This window comes from Rhizophagus irregularis, chromosome 7 (genome assembly GCF_026210795.1).
Source record: "Rhizophagus irregularis chromosome 7, complete sequence".
In the NCBI taxonomy this organism is placed as follows: Eukaryota; Fungi; Glomeromycota; class Glomeromycetes; order Glomerales; family Glomeraceae; genus Rhizophagus; species Rhizophagus irregularis.
In genome coordinates this window covers 4,493,921-4,516,625 of record NC_089435.1, presented here as the reverse complement: position 1 = coordinate 4,516,625, position 22,705 = coordinate 4,493,921, and the positions used below count along the sequence as shown (strand labels likewise).

General features: G+C 33.6%; 10 protein-coding genes across 10 annotated transcripts; 4 read left to right on the top strand and 6 right to left on the bottom strand.

The window, feature by feature from the left end:
* Nucleotides 1-924: 924 nt before the first annotated feature.
* Nucleotides 925-1,579, bottom strand: OCT59_027727 (uncharacterized protein; the record flags this gene model as incomplete). The annotated part of the gene is made up of 2 exons (XM_066137192.1): nucleotides 925-959; nucleotides 1,015-1,579. The coding sequence occupies 2 exons, from the start codon at nucleotides 1,577-1,579 to the stop codon at nucleotides 925-927; spliced, it is 600 nt and encodes a 199-aa protein (XP_065993604.1).
* A 687-nt stretch (nucleotides 1,580-2,266) lies between these two features.
* On the bottom strand, nucleotides 2,267-2,623 carry OCT59_027726 (uncharacterized protein; the record flags this gene model as incomplete). Its single annotated transcript, XM_025327462.2, has 1 exon — nucleotides 2,267-2,623. One exon carries the CDS (start codon nucleotides 2,621-2,623, stop codon nucleotides 2,267-2,269), a length of 357 nt encoding a protein of 118 aa, XP_025171233.2.
* A 380-nt stretch (nucleotides 2,624-3,003) lies between these two features.
* Nucleotides 3,004-5,219, top strand: OCT59_027725 (uncharacterized protein; the record flags this gene model as incomplete). The annotated part of the gene is made up of 8 exons (XM_066137189.1): nucleotides 3,004-3,146; nucleotides 3,214-3,240; nucleotides 3,486-3,744; nucleotides 4,047-4,056; nucleotides 4,136-4,188; nucleotides 4,257-4,312; nucleotides 4,384-4,406; nucleotides 4,476-5,219. The coding sequence occupies 8 exons, from the start codon at nucleotides 3,004-3,006 to the stop codon at nucleotides 4,922-4,924; spliced, it is 1,020 nt and encodes a 339-aa protein (XP_065993603.1). The 3' UTR covers nucleotides 4,925-5,219.
* A 271-nt stretch (nucleotides 5,220-5,490) lies between these two features.
* Nucleotides 5,491-6,316, bottom strand: OCT59_027724 (uncharacterized protein). Its single transcript, XM_066137188.1, has 2 exons — nucleotides 6,075-6,316; nucleotides 5,491-5,960 (listed from the first exon to the last, which is right to left on the bottom strand). Exons 1-2 carry the CDS (start codon nucleotides 6,265-6,267, stop codon nucleotides 5,806-5,808), a joined length of 348 nt encoding a protein of 115 aa, XP_065993602.1. The 5' UTR covers nucleotides 6,268-6,316; the 3' UTR covers nucleotides 5,491-5,805.
* A 540-nt stretch (nucleotides 6,317-6,856) lies between these two features.
* OCT59_027723 (uncharacterized protein) lies at nucleotides 6,857-7,604 on the top strand (the record flags this gene model as incomplete). Its single annotated transcript, XM_066137187.1, has 4 exons — nucleotides 6,857-6,867; nucleotides 6,943-7,021; nucleotides 7,115-7,135; nucleotides 7,299-7,604. The coding sequence occupies 4 exons, from the start codon at nucleotides 6,857-6,859 to the stop codon at nucleotides 7,602-7,604; spliced, it is 417 nt and encodes a 138-aa protein (XP_065993601.1).
* Nucleotides 7,605-8,156: 552 nt separating this feature from the next.
* Nucleotides 8,157-9,774, top strand: OCT59_027722 (uncharacterized protein; the record flags this gene model as incomplete). The annotated part of the gene is made up of 4 exons (XM_066137186.1): nucleotides 8,157-8,168; nucleotides 8,252-8,345; nucleotides 8,423-8,871; nucleotides 8,950-9,774. 4 exons carry the CDS (start codon nucleotides 8,157-8,159, stop codon nucleotides 9,772-9,774), a joined length of 1,380 nt encoding a protein of 459 aa, XP_065993600.1.
* A 1,394-nt stretch (nucleotides 9,775-11,168) lies between these two features.
* On the bottom strand, nucleotides 11,169-12,991 carry OCT59_027721 (uncharacterized protein; the record flags this gene model as incomplete). Its single annotated transcript, XM_066137185.1, has 6 exons — nucleotides 11,169-11,516; nucleotides 11,684-11,877; nucleotides 11,938-12,220; nucleotides 12,287-12,438; nucleotides 12,498-12,881; nucleotides 12,949-12,991. 6 exons carry the CDS (start codon nucleotides 12,989-12,991, stop codon nucleotides 11,169-11,171), a joined length of 1,404 nt encoding a protein of 467 aa, XP_065993599.1.
* A 483-nt stretch (nucleotides 12,992-13,474) lies between these two features.
* OCT59_027720 (uncharacterized protein) lies at nucleotides 13,475-13,795 on the bottom strand (the record flags this gene model as incomplete). The annotated part of the gene is made up of 1 exon (XM_066137184.1): nucleotides 13,475-13,795. The coding sequence occupies one exon, from the start codon at nucleotides 13,793-13,795 to the stop codon at nucleotides 13,475-13,477; it is 321 nt and encodes a 106-aa protein (XP_065993598.1).
* Nucleotides 13,796-16,924: 3,129 nt separating this feature from the next.
* On the bottom strand, nucleotides 16,925-17,874 carry OCT59_027719 (uncharacterized protein; the record flags this gene model as incomplete). The annotated part of the gene is made up of 2 exons (XM_066137183.1): nucleotides 16,925-16,995; nucleotides 17,055-17,874. 2 exons carry the CDS (start codon nucleotides 17,872-17,874, stop codon nucleotides 16,925-16,927), a joined length of 891 nt encoding a protein of 296 aa, XP_065993597.1.
* A 923-nt stretch (nucleotides 17,875-18,797) lies between these two features.
* Nucleotides 18,798-19,290, top strand: OCT59_027718 (uncharacterized protein; the record flags this gene model as incomplete). The annotated part of the gene is made up of 2 exons (XM_066137182.1): nucleotides 18,798-18,953; nucleotides 19,018-19,290. 2 exons carry the CDS (start codon nucleotides 18,798-18,800, stop codon nucleotides 19,288-19,290), a joined length of 429 nt encoding a protein of 142 aa, XP_065993596.1.
* Nucleotides 19,291-22,705: the final 3,415 nt, after the last annotated feature.

Here is a 22,705-nt window from a genome sequence, read left to right as displayed (position 1 = left end):
TTTTTTCTAAGTTACGTTCGTGTCTTTGAGTATGGCTAGTAATATTGACTATTTTTAAAATCCCTTGCAAAGATGACAAAAGTTTTGGCTTATGACAAAGACTTGCCATTGTTCGAGGTAACCAGATATTCCATCCTTTAAATGCAATATTTAAGATTATTAAAACAAAAAATGTAACTTGTTTATTAATATTATCATAATTTAGAGGTTTTGGTTGTTGTTCACGATGCTTTTTTTTTCAGTCTATAATTTTCTTTTTTGTTTTATATAGAGTTTCTAGAAGACCATTATAAAATTGTACCAAACACAAAGGAAATGATGCACAATATTCTTCTATAGAAATAGGTGATTCAAGCGATTTTTTATGAAGTTTTAATTCATTTTTTGCAAGTATTGTTGAATGTGCTAATGCTTCTCCAAATTCAAAAAAATTTTTTGGTGTAAGATTTTTAGGATTTAATTTTTTATCTAAATTATAATTAAATTTCATTAAAGCAAGAATAATTAGAATAATAAATAAAGAAGATATTTCAGTTTTTGTATCTGCCAATGGTATTAATATATCTGATGTATTATTAGATTTTTCTTGATTAAGTTGAGTAATAACACGAACTAAATGTATTAAAACTTTTTTTTGCCACATTGATTTTTCACAAGTCGCAATATTAAGAATCCAATGTCCGATTGCTTCTAATATTTCTTTAATATCATTTTCATGATGTGACATATTGTCACAGTTTGGATCTTCTTTTACACCTCGTCCAACACGTTGGTAAACATACCCACCCTTTTTTTCATAACACACCATACATATATATCGTGCATATTTACTTGATTCTGTTGAAATTACAAGAGGATGGTATTCTTGCAAAGCGCCACATTTTTTTTGTCCTATACAAGGAACTTGAATATTTTTACCCATAACTATATATGAATGATGTATACAATTTTTACCACGACTAAAAAAAAACTTATTTTTGTTACAAAATAAACAACGGCGACGATGAATAATACTTTCAGTATAATCTTTAGTTTGCTTTAAATTTGTTATATGTAATTTATTTTGATCAAACATAAAGTGTGTATAACAGACACCTAAATTTTTAATTGAAAAATGCTTTTTCTTAATCTCTTCTTCATCAATTTGCCACATACCAACCATTTGCCAAAGTCTTCTTAAATTTGTTGTAGAATTACATCGCTGAATTTTACCTTCAAATACATCGATTATTACACATGGACTTAATTCTTGTTTATCTTTTAATTGAGTAATAATTTCATCATGTTCTTCATCAGATTCTGATTCAGAAAAATTACTTTCTGTATCACTTGTTATACTTTCATCCTCTTCGTCAGAAGTATTTTGTTGAGTAAATTGTTTAACCTTCGTGAGCGTATTAAAATCTAATTCAAACAAAGGTTCATTATTATTATTATTTTCTATGTCACTTATATCCTCATAATTTTCATCATAAGTATAAAAAACTTCGTCCTTATCTACCAAATCTTCATCAGCTACCAAATTTCCTTCTAAGCTCTCATATTCGTTAAAAAGCTCATCATTATTTGCTGGGTTCATTATCAAATAACTGTCTAATAAATTTAAAATTAAAAAAAGGTTATTTATTGAATTTTTAAGTAAGAAAAATACATATATTTCTACTAGTATTGGTTTAGAGTTTTAAATTTCTTACCGCGTTTAATAAATTCTAAAGTTTCTTCTACTTTTCGTTACTTTTAACAATAAAAAGTATGTCAACTTCCAGGAGAGATCCAAGTCAGGTAATAAACGCTATAAGAAAACTTTTTAATAAAATTAAAGTAGAGGTCATGTGCCTTTACTTTTGTTATTTAAGTTTAAACGTCATATTATAAAAATGTAGTGTTACGTTATACCTTTATTTTTTAATTTTCGCAAAATTTAGGCCGGCATTATAAAATTTACCAGCATTACAAAAATTTTGGCCGGAATTATTAATTATTGATCGGCAAATTTAACCCGATCTAGTTAATTTCAGCCAACTTAAATTATATATATGTGATATACATTTAAAGATATTACTGCGCCACAATTTTTTTTTTGCCGACCTTTAATAAAAAAAATTTGCCCACTTTTTTTGTGACATTTCCAGTGACTGATATGCTCTCACATCTTTCTCAGCATCTTCTTTTATCGTTTCTTCATTAGTATAACCGACAATATCAAGATAAGCTTGAATCATGCTTATATCCGCTTCCAGATATAAAAGCAAATGGTATTTTTCACTTATTTTTCCCTAAGTGAAAATTCCCCTATTGATACATCCATAAGATCTTTTCTATATCGATGTAATATAATAAGCATTGGGTGGCCACCAGTCTCAAGATCCTCCTCTATCGATATAATTTTCTCCACCAAATCAAACAATAGTTTACTTGTATAATCAAGTGAATAATCAAGTATTTCCGCTTTCTTGCTTTGATTCAATGCTGTTTGGATTGCATTGTCATTAATACCAAGTTTTCTTTCGGCTATGCGCTCCTGAATAGCTAATACTTCCATCTTCTTGTACAAAAGAACTTCATATAGTTGATTTTCAAGTATTTCGCTTTGAACAAATTCATTATTAGTATTTCTTGTCATGATTGTGTTTATCTCTGGTTAGCATACATTCAATTTTGAGTCCGGAATACTGATCATCAACCCGGAGCGGTGATTACCAGCTCGGAAGAATTTGCTGAGCCATGCACAGCGCCATCGAATCACATAAAAGGTCTGTGCGACATTTTCGCATATTAATTTCGCATATATATTCGCTAACCAATACCCCTATCTTTTTTTCCCCAAACAAATGTGAGAAAAATGTGAAAGGAGGTCTAGTTGCAACACAGGACCAGCTCTAAAAGTAAATAGTGCCGACAAAAGTACTATATGTTATGAAAGGCTGAGGGAGTCACAATTTTGAGATAGCCAGGCGTAAAACCAACTATATGTATTTCCGGTAGATCTACATGTGAAAAGGTATGAAAATTCCATTTGCATGCGCTTTCATAGAACTCTTAGCTTCAGACAACAATACTAATTACGCTTCATACCTCCTTAATTTTTTCCCAGCAAGTTATAAAGCATGTAGGAGTATGTGGAAGTTTCCCGCGAAAAAATTAAGGTATGTATATGCTAGAAGTTATGTATGTATGGGAGCGAGTTTTTCTCACTATGGGCCTTATATTTAGGGAAGTGAAATGTTCGATAAGACCGAGGTGCCTGATAAGCCCAAGACTTCTGACAAGCTTGAAAAGTTTCTCCTTAGTGAGGAAGCGAGTGATATCTTCGAAGTACCGATATCTAATGCTAATAACAATCGAGTTTCTTCTCTTGCGGATGAAATTCCTAATTCTCGGATCAATAAGCATCGAAAAACTTGACAATTTGCCAAGTGAATGTTGCAAGAAATAAATTGATCATAACAAAGCAAGCATATTCTCAATAAAATCGTGGAGTGTAGGTCTAATTATAAGAAACTTAATCCTCAAATACAATATATTATTGATCAAGTCAATCCGAATGAAAATCAGAATCACGTTCCCTCAGAAATAACAGCTAAGGCAGATATCCATACTGACTATGATAAGGTATATTATGATGGTGAGGCGTATTTTGATGATCCCATATTTCAGTCAGAGAAAGTAACGAATGAAGAGGCACCAAAGGTACTAGATAAGGTGAATGATGACTGTAGTCACGACAGTGATTTTGAAGAGGAGGTATAATGAATATGATGGGTATGGTAAAGGTTATTATTGTGACAGAAGATACGAAAGGAAAGTCTCACCAGTGATGAGTCCTATTATTTCTCCGGTAACTGCCTAGTAAAATTATCGGGCGGATCGCATACTCGCACAGGGACGTTGATTTTATGCAAATTGCAAAATTAAATAAATTTACCGCATAGAAGATGCTGGATTAAGAAAGCGTTGCATAATTTGGTATATGTTATGTCAATTGATCTCCTTTTGGGCGACAAGAAATAATTTTACGTAAAAATCACGTATTAAGTTCACGTAAGGCTGGGATTGGTACGGCCTGAACTTATATTTGTAATTTGAGCTAGGAATTACAGATTTGTCCCGAATTAACGTCCCTGTACTCACATAGGTTTATTTTTTTCGATTCACGTGGGTGGCTTATGTGTCATACCTTTATTATTGGTAAGTGATTTTACTCATAAATATCATGTTTGTTTTACGTACAGAAGTTTTTCTTAATATAAATACAGATTATGGCTACGATTTTACAAAAAGCCGGTAACAATTGTTACCAAAAAAAGATTCTGTTGGGACTACGGATACCGTCACTATATACAAAAGAATATACGAGGACGTATCATCTGCTGTAAATGATAGAGATAAGTTAATTATAATTCAAAGTAAGTAAAGCCCATAATATGAATGGAATTGATTATCCTTGTCGAATCTAACACTAATTATTAATAAAGATACCGTAGAGAAATGTTTTGGGGAAGCTTCTCGAGACTCTATTGATAACACTTGCCAGATCATGGAGCAGTGGCAGAAAGTTATCATTAAAGAATACGAAACAAGATACGGCAAGAGATATGAATCATTCTCGCATCTATTTTATGAAGCGTATGACCTTAGCAAAGAAGGTGATGATGAAATTAAATACAATCTTTTAGAGATTGGTGAAGATTTCGGCGATGTAACCTTTGATGAAATGAGGTGGATGGTCATTTACAGATCGGCTAGAAATAAGATTGCGCATAAAAAAAAGTGGTATCCGGATCATAGAAACTTTCATATACAACACAATGAAGCCCTCGAATGCATAAATTTAGTAACTGGCACCGATGCACACATCTTTATTAGACGACGAGATTTATTTCGTTCAGGGCTTGAAAAAACCATTAATTATTTGTATAGTTAATAAAATTAGTCTTAGTTCTATTTAACAGGGCGGACATCCTTATATCACCTTGCCGATCATTTGCCGATCTTATAGTAAATTGGGTGATATCAGACTTTAAAACTTCGGCCAAAGTCACAGAAGTTTGGCCGAAGCTTGAAACTTTTATGGGTTATAGTTTAACTGATTTAAAATCAATGGCCGAAGTAATCATTCCTAATTTTAGGTAATCAAGAAGTTATGGCTAAATTTATACTTGCAATTATATTTGTTATAATCTATATAATAAATAGAAATTTTCAAAATGCAATTTCTCAATCAATTTGGCGTAAAAAATTATAAAATTACTATCAAAATGTTTGTCTTGACGAGATGAATCTAAAAAGCTATAAAACATTAAATTTTAATCACTGGTTGTCACAATATCATTAAAATAATTTCAATTTTCTAATTATTATTAAAATTCAGCCCATTTTTGGGTTTTAGTTAATTTTTGGATTTGAAAACATTAATTTTCGGACTTTGGATAAATTTTGATAACAAATAAAATTTATATAGTTAAATTTGCAAAAAAATGGTATTTTTTATGTGATAATATTTAAAATAGATGATCGGCAAAATGATCGGCAATAATGTGATAATATGAGGATGTCCGCCCTGTTGTTCTATTTACCGTAGATAATGTTATAAAATCTCAAATGGCAATGATGTCACCATAGCATTATTATTATTAATAAAATCTCTTCATGCAAAAGGTTAAATTGAGAATCTAGTATTTTAGCAAATAGCATCACATGATATATCTTAAATGACATAATTGTAATTAACTAAAATTTAAAATAAATGTTACTGTATACATTAGATAACATTATTGTTAGCTGGTGTAGAATAACTACAATAAATCACTTTCCCAATGAATCCATCATTCTTTTTAATTCTTCAGCTTCCTCTTCTCCCTTATGCGATTCATAATATAGTTGCCACACGAGGTCATCATAATCTATACGGGGATCATATGTTTCTGGTCCGTGTCCTGACGGTCTAATATTGGTTCTATCTGTTTTGGGTTTAATAAGAAAAGAAAATATGTTAAGATGAGCCAAGAAATATTTGAAACAGTTCATCATATATTACTATTATATGAAGGAAAATGTTGTTTCAAATTTCTTACCAGGATCCTTTCGCCGATTTCGACGCATTCGGCTCTCAACAGTCTTCTGGTCTTTCCCAATATGACGACTACTAATGAAACGATAAGTAAGTATTCCCAGAATTACTAAGGAAGTTAGTTGTAACTCCTTTGATTTCAAGACGGTTTTTGGAAAATCAAATGCCGGCATATTAAAAAGAGTCGATTTTTGCATTTCGACAGGTTGAACTTGCAACTTATCATAAAAATCTGTTTATTGGTCCGAACTAATGTAATGATCAACATTGCCATCCAAGTGTAATTACGCAATGGTGAAAATCACCCGACTTGGCATTTCTGGAGTAGGTTAGATAAATAAACGGGAGCCAACTCAAATGTTACACAGGCTGATCAAGCACCAAAAAAACTGAAGCCAAAAAATCAAGGTTACACAGACGAAACGAAAATTTTAATTTTTTCGACATACACGCATAGAAAAGTAGCTGAAAGACTCGTGAGTTCAAAACAATTATAAACTTGTAGCTTGCAGAATCAGCCCAAGCACTAATGAATAGACTGGAGGAGTTGGAAACATGGTAAAGTTACTAAAATCAGATATTAATAAACCGTTGCCGTATGATATTTCCGATCCCGATCTACCATATAATAAAGTTAAACCGGATAAGGGATCGCCAGTCCGGAGCAATAGTCCGAAATCAGAAGCACAATGATGTAATTGTTAATCACACAGGCAAGTCTGTGCGACAGGGGAATTTCTTGCAAACAAATATTAACTTCCTATTCTTATTTTTTCCCAAACAAACATGAGAAAAATGTGAAAGAATGTCTACAAGCAACACAGGACCAACTCTAAAAGTAAATAGTTACGGTAAAAGCATATGTTATGAAGGTCTGGTGGACTCACAATTTTGAGATCGCCAAGCATAAAACCAAGTATATGTCTTTCCGGTAGATCTCCATGTGAAAAGGTATGAGGATTCCATTTGCATGTGCTTTCATAAAACTCTTGGCATCAGACGACAATACTAATTACGCCTCATACCTCCTTAACTTTTTCCCAGCAAGATATAAAGCATGTAGGGGTATGTGGAAGTTCAGCCAACTTTCCGCAAAAATAATATCCGTAAAATGTCGCAAAATAAGGTATGTATATGCCATGCGAAGCGCCTACCCTGAGTGCTTTCAGCCTGGCAAAGTTTTGTATACATGCAAGCGAAAAGTTCTCACAATGGACCATGAATTTAGGAAAGTAAGAAGTCTAGCACCTTCACTTGCTTCGTTCGTAGTGAGGTCAAAATTTTCAATGTAATAATTGATAGGGATTTGACCGTTAGTGACCTGGAAGCTAAGATCAAAACTGACCGGCCAGATTTAGAAGAAATAAACATCGAACTATATAGGAAAGATTTCTTTCAAGAAAATAATGTTCTAATCAATACTGTGAATAGCGATAAACCTGAAAAAAGACAAGGGGTATGGATGGACCCGCAAAAAAAATTTCTCAATGCTTTTCCTTGGGGGAAGAAGACTTTGCATCGCCTTTTCCTCTAGAAGAAGGTAAAATAGCCGGCTTAAAACCTATTAACATCATCATATACCCCCAGGTGGAGTTGGAAAAAAAGCCTCCCTCGGATATTGGACTCTAGCGAATCAGAAAGCAAACTTCGCGCGATCCCTACAGGAGATCCGCTTGCGCTGTCCATTTTCTGAAATAATTAGTATTTTTTTATCATGCTATGTAATAGTTTTTATGTAATGTTAAGCCGGTTCCGGCAACATTTTTATTTCATAAATAAAGTATTATTATTGTACTGTACATGAGAAAGGGTCACGTGTAATGGTGCGGTCCATGGACTAGTCGAAGACGCTAAAGCATAAATCTAATATTTTTATCCGAACTAATCTAGCCACTAGCCTATATAAAAACGTCAGGTGATAAGTGAGAAGAGTCTTCACGGTTAGGGAGGCGCAGTGATTTGCACTTATGATGCAAAGTGGTGATCGGTCTCTTGTATAAGCCGAAAACATGTCTATCACTTTACTATGTCTCGTCAAAGGAAATACGACCGCTAGTGCTTTTGCCATAGATATTGATAGAACAAAATGACTTTGCTGGTATAGACGCAGACAGGCTCAAGCTATGGAAGGTGTCAATCCCTGGCGATCAGGACGATCAATTAAGAAATCTAATACTCCAGGACAGTGACGAGCTGTTGGCAATAAGAAAGATTTCGAAATATTTCCCAGACTCACCTCCCGAAGAACATATCCATGTCATCGTAAAATTGCCACGTAAGTGTCTGGAGTGTCTGGTATAGTCTAATTTTTCGTCATTTGCCCTAGTAATAATAACACATATTCGTTTCCAGTTCTCAGCTTGGAAGAGGCGTTGTCGTGTATTCCGCCACCCATAACATATTCTACGGACTGCGTTACCTCGAAGACCACTACAAAGGCTGTTGGTGACCCGCCTGCAAGTGTACAGCTTTGGGGGGACTTTTTCGATAAAGTGAATCAATTCCGCTTCGACCAACAGCCGATATTTGAGAGGCCAAGATTTAATGATAAATTTGCTGTGGTCGATGAAGAGGATGTTCGTAATGCCATAAATGTTAATATTTGTATGATATTGAATGATCTTACAGGACCAGACTATGTATATTCAAGGAAATCTACTGACACTCCCGGCATACCAGATTTCAACTGTCATCTCGTGGGTTCATTGATCTTGGTGATGGAGGCTAAAAGAAAGCATGTTTTAGAAGATATGGGCGAACAGACATTTTCTGAGTTTTATCAGACGAGTAAGGGCAAGGATGTAGTTCAACAAATCTATAATTATATGGGAGGAAACGAACTTAGATATGGCATTCTTACCACCTATGATAATCACTAGTTCCTACGTCGAGAGCATACAGATCTCTGGATCTCAAAAACTCTCTCACTTCAGTCCGAATCTCCACCAGTTCTCAAGGCATATGCATATCTAACTCGACGGGCGAAAGAGAATCCCAAGTCTCCTAAACCTCAAGTAGTAGTACCGGTTCAAGGGGACAATGATTCACGTACTCTTCGGTCACACTCAAAGTCATCGTCCAACTCCTCATTAAATCAACAACAATCTTCCAGCACCTTTGCGAATCAACAATCATCTTCTAACACTTCTGTTAAGCAGAACAATTATAGCTTCTCAGACTTCAAGTTCAAGAGCATATTAGGTGAAGGACGAAGTGGGAAAACCCTCCTATGCGAATTTCGTGGAGATATGATTGCTCTGAAGAGTGCAGACTTATCGAAGGCTCCATCGTATATCCTGGAAGAAATGCAAAAAGAAGTCGAGATTTATAAAGATCTAGCTGATATTCAAGGTAAGTATATCCCAAAGCTGATCTGTTATGGATATTATGGAGGAGGTATGAGCTTCGTTATCGGCTTGACCATTATCGGCACTATGTTGAGCGACCATAAAATAATGAAACGGCAAAGGTCGAGGGCTATTAAGGGATTAGAAGCGATTCACAAGCATAATATCCTCCACAATGACACTCGGGAGGAAAACATCTTAATTAATGACAATGGCGACATCTACCTGATTGACTTTGGGATGGCAAGTCGGGAGGACACAAAAAAGAAGAGAAAGCTTTTCGATGACACAGGTCGAAATATAATATACCGGTCATCAATCGGTCATATAACTGATTGGTACCTGATTGGTAGCTGATCTGTTACTGATTCATTCATTCAGATACCAACTGGTCATCAATCAGGCATTTATTTCAATCGGCTACACATCAGTTGTATGACCGATTGGTGCCGATTGGTGACTGATTGGTGCCAGTTTAACAATCGGTAAACAATCAGCCATCTGTCATCTATATTGGAAGTTGACCGATTGGTTGCCGATTGGATATTGTTGACCATCAGTCATCAATCGGCTATCAGCAGGTCGAATTATTGTCAATCGGGTACCAATCAGGCATATGTCCGATTGATACAGATTACAGCTATTTGCGAAATAACGGACTACTTACAGCTATTTGCGAAAATAATGGACCACCTAATTCATTTTCGACTGCGTATGAAATTTTCATACGCAGTCATACGCATGGTAATATCTGCTCAGACTGTCAAACTCATTTTTTGAGTTTTTCATATGTAATCATCCGCAGTTATATCACAATAATTCTAGCAGTTAACTATGCGTATATAACTGCGTATGGCTGCGTATGAAATATTCATACGCAATCGAAAATTGAATTAGCTGGTCCGTTATTTTGCAAATAGTTGTAATAGATGATTTGTATGTAGCCGATTGATGCTCATTCAATAAATGTGCTTTATGATTTTATCTGATCTAAGACTTATCGAAGAATAAAAATTCAATACTACTGGCTGACTTATTTTAACTGTTACTAGTAAACCGAACAATGATGGAAATCATAATAAAAATGTATGTACCCACATTCTTTTATATTGCATAAGCTAGTAAATGATTTATTCTAAATAATAAACAATTTTGTCACCAATTGTATTAAAAGATTTAATAATTCTCCTAATTACCCACTGAAAATTTATCATTTGACTATACATGATGAAATAATGTGTACAAAATGAACAAGGGAATATACAAGGAATGATATTTAATAAAGAAAAAATAGGCAGAAAGTTGAAGATTTTTATAAAAAAGAATATCGTTGGATGATTAAAGAAATAATTGAAAAAAGAAATATTACAATAATATTATTTGAAGGAAGTATTTTTAGAAAAAAAAAATTAACTGTATGTACTAATTAATATACATAAAATTCGCAAAAGCAGGGGAGGGGGGATCGGTTATTAGTGAAAAATAGGTAAATAGAATACAAAATATAGGAAATCACCACCATCATAACACCACCACAATCACTACCATCAATCGTCCATTTCAAGATAATTATCGTCAGAAAGTTGGTCAGAAGGTTGGCCAGAAGGTTGGTTGGAAGATTGGCCGGAAGGTTGTTAGTTGGAGGATTGATTGGAAGGTTGTTAGTTGGAGGATTGATCGGAAGGTTGTTGGTTGGAGGATTGATCAGAAGGTTGTTGGTTAGAGGATTGGTCAGAAGATTGGTTAGAAGGTTAGTTGGAAGATTGGTTGGAAGGTTGGTCAGTACTTGTTAATAAAACAGTCTCTTCCATTTCTTCCTCCCCTTCTCCAACGTCAGCATCATATCCATCATTAAAGGACTTTTCACTTTCCGCAAATTTCATCAAGTCATACTGCTGGTCTTGACGCTGGTCCAGCTGCTGGGTGACTGCAATCTTTAACTTTCCTTTATATCCGGAATGAGTCCAATGCGGCGCCAACAAAGGCGCCGCTAGTTCATTATTACAAAAACAATTGCCCGTAACTCGCTCACGTAATTTTCTATTATTTGGTTGTTCAGTTCTTAATCGATCAATATATTCACGCAAAAATAATCGTAACTTAAAAAAATTAAAATAGTTGGTAAAATTAAAAATAGTTAGAAATAGTTAGAAATAGTTAGAAATAGTTAGTAAATAAATTAAAAATAGGTAGAAATAGTTAGTAAAATTAAAAATAGTCAGAAATGGTAAAATTAAAAATAATAAAAGCAGGAAGAAATACTCACTGTGTCAGATCTCCACTTAAGATCTTTGACAAGAATATTGCTTCTCCCATTTTCGCAATCAGTCTCAGATTCCTCAGGTGAATGGTAAGCGTTATTGTCAATTATTAATTGTAAGTCTTCGTCCTTAAATTTCTTGACTAATGAATTTTTCACCATCTGTAAATGTTTTATTAGTCTTCCCCTTTTAATCTTTTCTGTATTAGATAAGAAGTTAGTATTAAGCAAATATATACACTGTACAAAACTTTATTTACTCACGTCGTGGCGTCTGGTATTGGAATGTTTTCTTTTTTCTTGCAATTTTTTTCTTGACGATGACCGATTCTTTTTAAGGTGCTCTTCACGTCGATGACGATGAAGGGAGTAAATTATATCATATAAAATTTCGTTAGAAATAGGAAATATATTATTATTAATATTTTCCATTATACTAGGTATAATATCATTAATAATGCGATTTCGCTGATTAGTGAATGTTTGACCCAAATCAATCCTTCTCCCTTCTGGTAACGCATCATACTTCCAAATAACTTCCTTCTATATAAAATCAACAATATCAGTTAATAAATATATATAAAATTAATTTGAGATATCCTTATTTACCCTTAAGGCTTCTCTTAGATCTTTTGGCATATCACTCTTCATCAAATAGAAGGGAGTATTTGAACTATTTGAGTTATAGGAGCTGTCTGAATCACTTGAATCGTCTGAACTTGATTGGACTGGGGCTTTTCCCTTTGCTTTATCGCTGATGGCTTTTCTGGAATTTTTGTCGCCATCGTTAGTATTTTTTTTTTGATGGCCTTTTTAGTACCCCTGTATTTTTCATTAGTAGTAGCGCTGGTTACAGCACTTACATCTTCTTTTTCATTAGTGGCGCTGGTTACAGCGCCAGCGCTTTCATCTTCTTTTTCATTAGTGGCGCTAGTTACAGCGCTTTCTTCACCTTTTTCACTAATACCGCTAGTTACAGCAGTGTCGCTTTTTTCCATTTTAATTGTTATATCCTCATCTGACGATATAAGAATTGGTTCTTGTTGAGAACCAGCCTGTGAAGAACCCCGTGAAGAAACAGCCCGTGAAGAAACAGCCCGTGAAGAACCTGGCACCCCGTAGGGTTCATTATTTTGCTGTTCTTGTTGTCCTTGTATAATATTCGCAATTTTTTCAAAAAAATATTTGGCTTGTTGGGTAAAAGCTATTAATTTAGATAATCATTAGTTTTTAGTAATATCCTGATATCTGCTGTCCGCCGATCAACTTACCCAATAGCTCATCTACTTTCTCTAAATCTTTCTTATTGGACATATTTAATTCAAATTTTTTAAATTTTTTTAAAAAACATAAAAATATCCACAGTATAGAAAGAAATCAGTATTTTTTTTTCAGATCGATTATTTTCATTATTTTTAACAATTTTAACAATTTTCAATTGTTCTAACAATTAACAATTAAATGATTAATAAATTTAATAAATTAAAATCTTGACAATTAATCATTAGACTAATGATGTAATGATGTAATATTATACGCGAAATTTGCAGAAATTAAGCAACACCGGTATATGTTATATGTTATTTAATAAGATATATCATTGACTTACAACTTTCTATAATTTATTATTTGACTGTAACGATGTAATGATGTAATATGATACGCGAAATTTGCAGAAATTAAGCAACACTGGTATATGTTATATGTTATTTAATAAGATATATCATTGATTTACAAACTTTTCTATTATTTATTATTTGACTTTATTATTTGACAAATATTATATCGAAATAAGACTTACTCGCATATTTCACGTATTTTAATTTTACCGTCTTCATCCTCCTCACCCTCCTCACTTCTGATATTATTTATTTTGACAGAGGATGCTAACATCAGAGCACTGCTGAACGAATTCACTTCTTGATTATTTAATAAAGTTCCCATTTCTGAATTATTAAGTAGGGATAGCTGAGTTTCTAATATATTGATCTTTTGTTGTAGAAAATCATTTGCTTCTTTCTGCATACTCATGATTTCCGTTAACGCACGATTACAGTTTTCTAATTCTACAACCTTTTTCCGAGATTCTATATCCCTGATCGTTGCGTGATTCGACATTATTTGTAAAAAGTCATTTACTCGCGTTAAATTCTTATTCTTTCATATCAGGTTTTGCCTAATGTATTTAAGGCTACTATATTTATGCTTTCGGCCCATTATAACCCCTAGGATTAAAATAAAAATCAATTTATAACCTTTGACTATTTACAAAAAAATGAGATAAAAAAAAATGCAGATATAAAAACAGAATATTGTGATATTCGTACGAAAGACCAATAACTATAAGAAAAAACTGGTATGAATATATAAGATAATTGTTAAGAATGTTTATTATTATATTAAAGCGGAATCGGTTTATATAAAAGAAAATCGATAACCGTAAAAAAGAAACTGACTTGAATGTAATCTTTGTTTTCACCGACCTATTAAAATTGAAGGATATGCATTAAATTTTCAAGTAAATTTGTTCCATTTGATCATTATCGGTATACCTGTAATAAATTTTTGAAATTACAATCCACTTTCAAAAAAACTTTCAAACGTAAGAGATGACCGGCAGAAAGCTGATGAACTTATTTATCATGAGTTTTTTATAATCGGCACGATTTTTATTGCTGCTTACAGACTAATTACTCATGCATGATTACCTTATAAGAAAATCAATCAAATAAATTATATTAGAACTTTTTTATTGTAACTTTAATGCTGCAGTGGCGTATTGGTTAGGGAATGTAATACCTGGATTATATTTCTGAATTCAGTACCTGCTGTATGCATTACTTTCCAGAATATTTGACCATGACCGTGAGTTCTCTGGACCAGTTGGCTTGGATGCCGTGAGTCCTTTGGACCAGCCCGAGTCTTGATATTCTGATCTTTTTTGTATATTAACAACAGCCGAAGGGTTATTTAACTATCATTTTAGTTACTTGAATTGAAATAGTCGTGTAACTAATTAATTACTCAAAATAAAAATATAATACATCGTACACTTCCATTAAATGTTAAAGTAAATCTGCATATTTAAAATTTATATTTTCACCAAACAATAGAATTCTATTATACCAGTAAAAATTCTCACAAATGAAACTGCCTATTTATTGGGATTACAGCATTATATGTGATAGGATTCTTTTTGCCAATTACAAATTCACCAGATACAAAGCGACTATATAAGTAATGAATTGGAATTAAACAATCTCACTCTATCTCATAAAATTCATTTCGCCAAAGTTCAATATTTGAGCTTTTTTCATCACCATCAATACTTGTATAAAATCGGGTTTTCTGGTTTGGCGCCAGTTTATACCATTTAACAAATACTAATCGATGTGTTTTAAGTTCACCCGAAATTCTCACAGTATGTTCAAAATAATACTGTACCTGACCTGGAAATAAGTCAGTCGTTTCATTGTTTTGGATAAATTTTGCCAAAACATTCGCGTTTTTCAGGTATCGGGGTGCCATTGCCGATCTAAACACTTCTGCTGAAATCCTAACCCGCCCAAATTGATCAACCATATTTGGCACAACTATTGCATCTCTTGAACTGGTTGATGTTGACTCAGCAATTGTTACAAATTGCAAGTCGTAAGCAATATTATAATATTCGGTTAGGATTTGATAAATATCATCAGGCAAGGCAACCCGATTTTTACATGGCGTAAGCATTTCTCCAGGAAATGGTTCGCTACCGACAATCGTTTCATCAACTTCTTGGAAGAATACCTTTCTAAATTGATACAGCTCAGTGTAATTAAAATTATCGTAAGCTGCCAAACTTCCAGAAGTTGATCGTGGTTGAATTAATTTTAAAGCTTCAACAACTGAAGCTTAACATTATTTGATTGAACGGATACAAGGTTATCAAGTCTCCAATTCCACATTATAATTCGTAAAAGTTTGGGTTCAATTTGACGATTACTATTGGGAAAAGAGCCTATTGATATATTATTTAATAAATTATTAGCAAGCTTAAACGATTAAACAGTTCACAAAATACCTACCGAAGATACCGTTCATTCTTTCAAAGGAAAAACACCAGAAAGAATATAATGGACTATAATCCGGCAACAATCGGCAATATGAAGACACAAATGGAGGTTTGGGGTTATTCTTTCCAGACCATAATTTTCTTCAATTAACGTTGCAACTTTGAGCAAATGTTCGTGAGCATCGTTCAATATGTCACAGTCAATAATTCGATAAACTAGCAGAGAACAAGCTCTAACGAAATTTCCCAAAATTTGTCGATCTGGTTCAGCGAGCAAATCCCACATCAACGGGATAGCATAAATTAGAACAAACATTTTCTATTGGTCGGCCGTAAATCCGGAAAATCCTTCTCCAGTTGCGATTTTATTTGGAATACGCCCCAAATCCGTGGGTATTTGTATGTATTTTGCTCGCTTTTCCATTTTTTCTAGATCTTGTTTCGTGATCTTGTTGCCATCGATCCATAATTTTTTAATTATCCAATGGGCTATTCCGAGGAACAAACAGTGCATTGGATCTATGACAAGGTACCTTATCAGATTAAAATACGGCAATCGAAGCAGTTCGGACCATCTAACATGGGTTGAACTCACATGACATTTTCTTTCCTCCTCAGATTTACACAGTCTTCAAAGCTCAGCATTCCGTCGATGTTCATCCAAATCTCTTTCTACAAACCAGTCAACCATATCATCAAAGCCGCCAAAATTTGACTTATTTCCATTTCCATTTGAATTTGCAGTTTTATAACACCTATGGCAGCTCACTGATGCTGATATGTGACCGCAGAGCTTCCTCGCCGCAGGAATGTCATTCGAACAGCATATTAATGCCAATCGGATATTTTTTTCAGTGGCGGGAATCTCAATCCCATCCCAGAACTCTAATAACTCATCAACAATCGGAGCGAGATAATGGTTAATTTTGTGTAACTTAACCTCGCTTGGTCCTGGTAGTAGACCAAGCGTCAACATATTTTCTTTTTTAAATCTAATTTCACGCGGTAAGTTACAAATAACCCCATAAATAGCCCCACAGCTGTATACAGATGACTCGAAAGGCTGAAACCAATCAAGATTAATCATAATTCCCAAGTGGAAATCTGCAGTCTCCGGTGTAAAAAATGGGACGTCTGAAGTGTCTGGAAAAGTTTTCCAGATTTTACCGTCATAAATATCTGCTAACATACCATTATTTACATCCCGATTGGTCCATTTTCGTAGTTGTTGCTTGAATTCTGGTCTCTGGTACAAATTGTTTATCTGTATTTTCAAATTCAGCAATGGAAATAACAATTTGGGGCGTCTTTTATTTCCATTACCATACGGTACTTGCACAGTTAATTCCATTCCGCAAAATTTTTCCTTCAGTTTCATTGGAAATTCTATATGCGTACATTTAAATCCTTCATCTGCAACAACATCAGCTATATTATATAATGTATTACAGCTCAGACATACTGCGTAAGTCATAGATTGGTTGTCGATTCGTAATAACTTAGTCGCAGTGTATAAAGAAGACGGGAAATCTTTGAATCTCGTCTGATTAGCATCCATTAATACTTGATGAAAAAACTTTATTAAAGAATCTAGTGCAACATCCGGCAAGCAAAATCTTGCTTGATATTTAAATATCCATGTTAATATCCAAGAATCCGCAATATTAACATTTGTGTCGGGATATGCAAATTCTGAATCATTTTCGGGCGCAGCAAATTGTTCAACAGGATCGTCATCCAAATCCATATTGTCTTCTGGAGAAATGTCACCTTCATATTCATATTCATTAATCAGTTCATTGCTTTCCTTATTGGTTTCCAGTTCCCGAAACTGGTCTTGTCTACGCCTTTTTTGAGGGATAAAACTGGCAAAATCTGATTCATAATTATTATTAAATGATGTTGACTCTTCTTGTCCGGTCATTTCTTTTGATCTTGATGATTCTTTTACGATCGGACTATGATAGATGGTATGTGCTGGCTTAATCCGATTGTTTCCGGGTAAAAAAGGGACAAATCCGGAAACGCTAGACGCTAAATGACGCTCTAAATCTAGATGTCTTTTTCTGGTTCTTTCATCAACATATTTGCCATTGCATTCCTTGCAATCACATGATACTTTATATCTAAGTTTTGTAGACATGATTATGTTTTAGTAAGATCGAAGCGTTCAATGAAAAATTTGAGAATTTCTACGTATGTATCTTATAGCCTATTTATGAATGTCAAAATCGACGAATAAAGAGCTTTTAATATGTACAATTTCATATATTAGTCCGGTCTGAATAGACTATTATTGCTTAATGGCATGTGAAGATAGGAAATTGTACAGGGTATTAATGAAAAATTAATATTAATCGGGTTTTACTATAGCGAAACCAGAAAATTATCACGCGGTCCGTCCATTTTGGTAATTCGCTCAAATGATTTAGTTGCAAAAATATTGGACTTGACCCTTCTGGTGACATCATCTTGACCCTTATTAAAATATATTATGCGGGTCAGCATCGTGTGGTGGGTTAAGAACGATACCGACATTCACGAATTAATTATATTGCAGAGCGAAACGTTGTTCTTTTTTACCATATTATAAGTCTTTTTTTTTTTGGTCTAAAATTTTCAGTTCTTTCAGTCCTTTATAGTAAGTAAAGTTATAAAATCTTGTCGTTGGATTTCTGCAACGACCGAAGTCAAAAGCCCGAAGGCTTCTGAGCCCTCTACTAACAAGGCTTCCTAATAGATAAAGAACCGGACCTTTTTTATCCCAGAGAACCTCGGAGGCTAACTGATACATAACTTTCTCTTTTTTTTTCAACATAACTTTCAATAGAGTTTACAAAATAGGAAACAAAAAGCTTCGTAAGGAAGAGTAAGTAACCCTTCGTGTCAGTTAACTTATCAAAAATTGAGATATATTTATAAATTTATACAAAAAGCAGCCCAGAATCAGAAATCTTATACGAATCTAGTTCGGAATCAGAATCAAAATCGGAATCGGAACTAGGTACATTTAGTATGTCGTATAATTCTGCTTATTGTGTTCTAAACATTCTGATTCACTGCTTAATGGTCAATATACAATTGATAGAATTAAACCCGGAAGGCACTCAAATTCTTGATTCTGATTCTAGGCTAAGAGATGACAAGAAAAGAAAAAGGTCAAAAGAACGACGATACCAACATGTATCTGAAATGCCCAAAGATTTGAGAGAAGCATTAAGGGTAAACAAAACTTTCGCTGTATTTTTTATTTTTTATAAATTTACTGATAATAATATATTTTTAGAGAGATCTATTCTGGAATCAGGCAAGAATGCTTCAGGAAACTCAATTAGATATCGAAAAAATGTTCGAGCTTCAAAAGGATCTTGTAGTTAAAACGATTGTGCCAAATTTAATGAAAACATTGGATCTTGACACCTACACCATAGGGGAAGGTGTCATATACGAGATGATCCATCAGCGGCACCGCCACAAAAGGGACAATCTTCGGGTCAAAAATAAATCAGAAAATGATATAAAGAAAGAAACAGGACGAAAACACCAAAATTCACGATGATCGGAGGTAAATATAAATGTTATATTTTACTAATCATCCTAATCATCATTATTTATTTACGAGTTTTTTATAAAATAGAAAGAAAAAAAAGATCAAAGACGATCAACAATTTAAAAAAAATTAATGATCTGTTGATTGAAAAGTTTAGTAACGAAGAATTGCGGCCAATAATCACAGAAAACGGCTATCATAGCCCAGAAATTTCAGAAAACGAGGACGAGCAAAACATAATCATCGTGCGTAACCTGCGATGGCGCTCCAGTACTGTAAGTGAATTTATTGAAATGGGTTACATATAACTGGCATATGCTAATTCATTTTAAAACAAAACTGCGCAGATTTTTGTACTATGTTGACAGTAATACAACAAAAGGCGACAAAAAGCGTGAACAGGTGTACAAGCCTAGTGAATACGTTGAAGAAACGGTGCTGAATAGCGCGCCTAGTTGGATGAAATTAGGCTACGATGGGCCATTAAAAAATCCAGTTGCCAAGGCGATTAGTAAATTACAAAATAAATGAAATATGTCAGTAAATTTAATAAATATAAATAAATATATCAGTAAATTTAATAAATATATCAGTAAATTTAATAAATCTATCAGTAAATTTAATAAATATCAGTAAATTTAATAAATATATCAGTAAATATAATGCTTGAGTCAAACAGATTGAAAAGAAATTAAAGACTGAGACAACCTTTTTGGTTCAATTTTCACAATACCTAATTTTTTTATTTTATTTCATCAACTGACAATCATACCGATATACCGATATATCAAGCTAATCTAGCTGCGGATTACCAGCCAGATTATTTTTGACATTAATTTAGAAATCGACATATATACGCAAAGTTGCTAAATTTTGTAAATTTCACGAGTCGGGCTAACTAATAAATCGGTATCCGTATTTGCAAATATATTGTTATAATACGCAAATAGTCCAATTTGATTAGTGATCTGGATTATACATGTTGCCGAAATATTTCGGCTATTTTGCCCACATGACAAACTCTTCAAAGCAAAATCATCTGATTTCATAGATCTGGCTGAAATTAGGCTTCAAATAGGTTAATCCGGGTCTGAAGAACCTATGAAAGAACTTTTGAGGAATTTCGACCAACTTACATAATTTCGGCAGGGCTCTGGAATTTCAGACAACCTATATTTAATATATGGCCAAAACTTTAAAGTCCGATTCGAAATTATTACAGATTATGCCGAAATTTTCTGAAGTCTGCTAAAAGTTGCTGCAGATCTGGCCCAAATTATCTGAGGTTTAAAAAAATTTATTGATATATCTATAAGTAGCTATATTTTGGAGCCGAAATGAAGCCGAAATTGAAAAAAAGTTTCGGCAACATGTATAATCTGGATCATCAAAATTTAATCTGATTGGCCAGATCTCTGTTTGATTACGATAAATATGGAAATAAGCACATTTTGTTTACAACAAAACCTTTTTACCTATTTGCGAATTTTTCTTCTTTTTGCCGTTTGCCTATTTGCGAATTTTTCTTCTTTTGCCGTTTTGCCTATTTGTGAATTTTTCTTATACCATCTTACGAATGCGTTGCCTATTTTTTGTTTATTTTTGCTTATTATATCACCATTTACTTTCTACGCCCATAATATATGGTGTGAAATTATTGGACTCATTCACTGACAATGGTTGACATACTGGTATGTCAGTTACTTAGCTGTACGAGTTTATAACAAATTAATAATAATAAGCACTTTCACATTCAACAATCGTGAACGGGAATATTCCAATTTTATTCTGGAGACAGATACGGAAACTGTTATTTATCGCTAACCTTCACTATTTCCTTTTTGTAAAACAGGTTTCATTGAGTTGTGTTTCAAATATCCTCCTGTTTTTATAGGTACGAGAACATGCCGATTTTTTGATGAATTTAATACTTCTTTGCTCCTCACACTCAATCGAAGTGAAATATAGAACGACAATGCATATTTCTTTCAATTTTCATTTTACTGAGTGTAACTTTAAAAATGGTAAGCGAATATTTGTACTGATCTTCACTTCTAACGAAATAAACTTTATTCGTTTTCAGCGATCAGAAATGAAATGTATATATACCGATTTTGATAAACTTCATTTAGAGGCAAGCCTGACTGATGGGTCTAATGGTATTATGGTAAGTAATAATAGGTATACTTTTTTTTGATATAACATTCTAGTTATGTATTTTTTTTCATGCATATTTTTACATATAGTACGCTGTGGTCTGGAACCACCCGAGATTTTTGACGACCTAGGGATGAAGTTGTAAGGTGCTTGTACCTGATAGGCTAGCCTCCTCTGATCTAGGGTCTCATTAATCGGAAGACGAGGTGGTTCCTAAGTACCTTCCACATCAAGGGCGGACATTTTTTGTAAAATCACACGTTGGGAATACTATCTCGTAACGGATACTTCAAAGACAAAAGGAGCGAAAAGCCTTCAGTTTGTTGTTAGCGGTGAAGATGTAGTGGTCGTGCCATTTAATGGTTGCGTTGATTGATTGATATACTCATATTTTGTAGGATTAGCTAATACATAAGATTTCTCAAAAATCGGAAATGAACACTGCCGATTTTCACCCTACTGACATATATTTTTAAATTCGTTTTCTGCAATCAGAAACGAAGTGTATCTACCGGTGTTGAAAAACTTTAAAGGTGAGTTCATTCCTAGCACAATTCGTTTAGATAATTAACGTGACGGTATCTTTAAATTGTTCCTACTTTCAGCAATCGGCAAACTCATCTCTGATATCAGTAACTATGACCAGTTTTATGGTGGGCTAATGGAGTAAAATAGGTATGCTTTTTTTTGATATATAACATAGTTATGTGTATTTTTTCATGTATATCAAAAGGAGTGAAAAGCCTTCAGTTTGCTAGCGATGAAGATGTAATAATGATCGTGCCATTTAATGGTTGCGTTGATTGATTGATTAACGTACACCTTACTCATATTTTGTAGGATTAGCTAATACATGAGATTTCTCGAAAATCGGAAATAAACACTGCCGATTTTCACCCTACCGACATATATTTTTAAATTCATTTTCTTCAATCAGAAGCGAAGTGTAACTACCGGTTTTGACGAACTTTAAAGGTGAGTTCATTCCTAGCACAATTCGTTTGAGATATTTAACGTGTCAATAATTAACGTTTCGGTCAGATCTAAATTGCTCCTACTTTCAGCAATTGGATAACTCGATTTCTGACGAAATGTAGAAGTACTGTGCCGAGGAGCAAAAATTAATTATTGCATTTGTCAGCGGTTCTTTATTAAATAGTTGCTCATGTTGATTGATTGATTAATGTACGTCCTTATTCATATTCTAATTCGCAAGATTTCTCAAAAAATCAGAAATGAACCGTATTTTATTTCATTTTTAGAAACG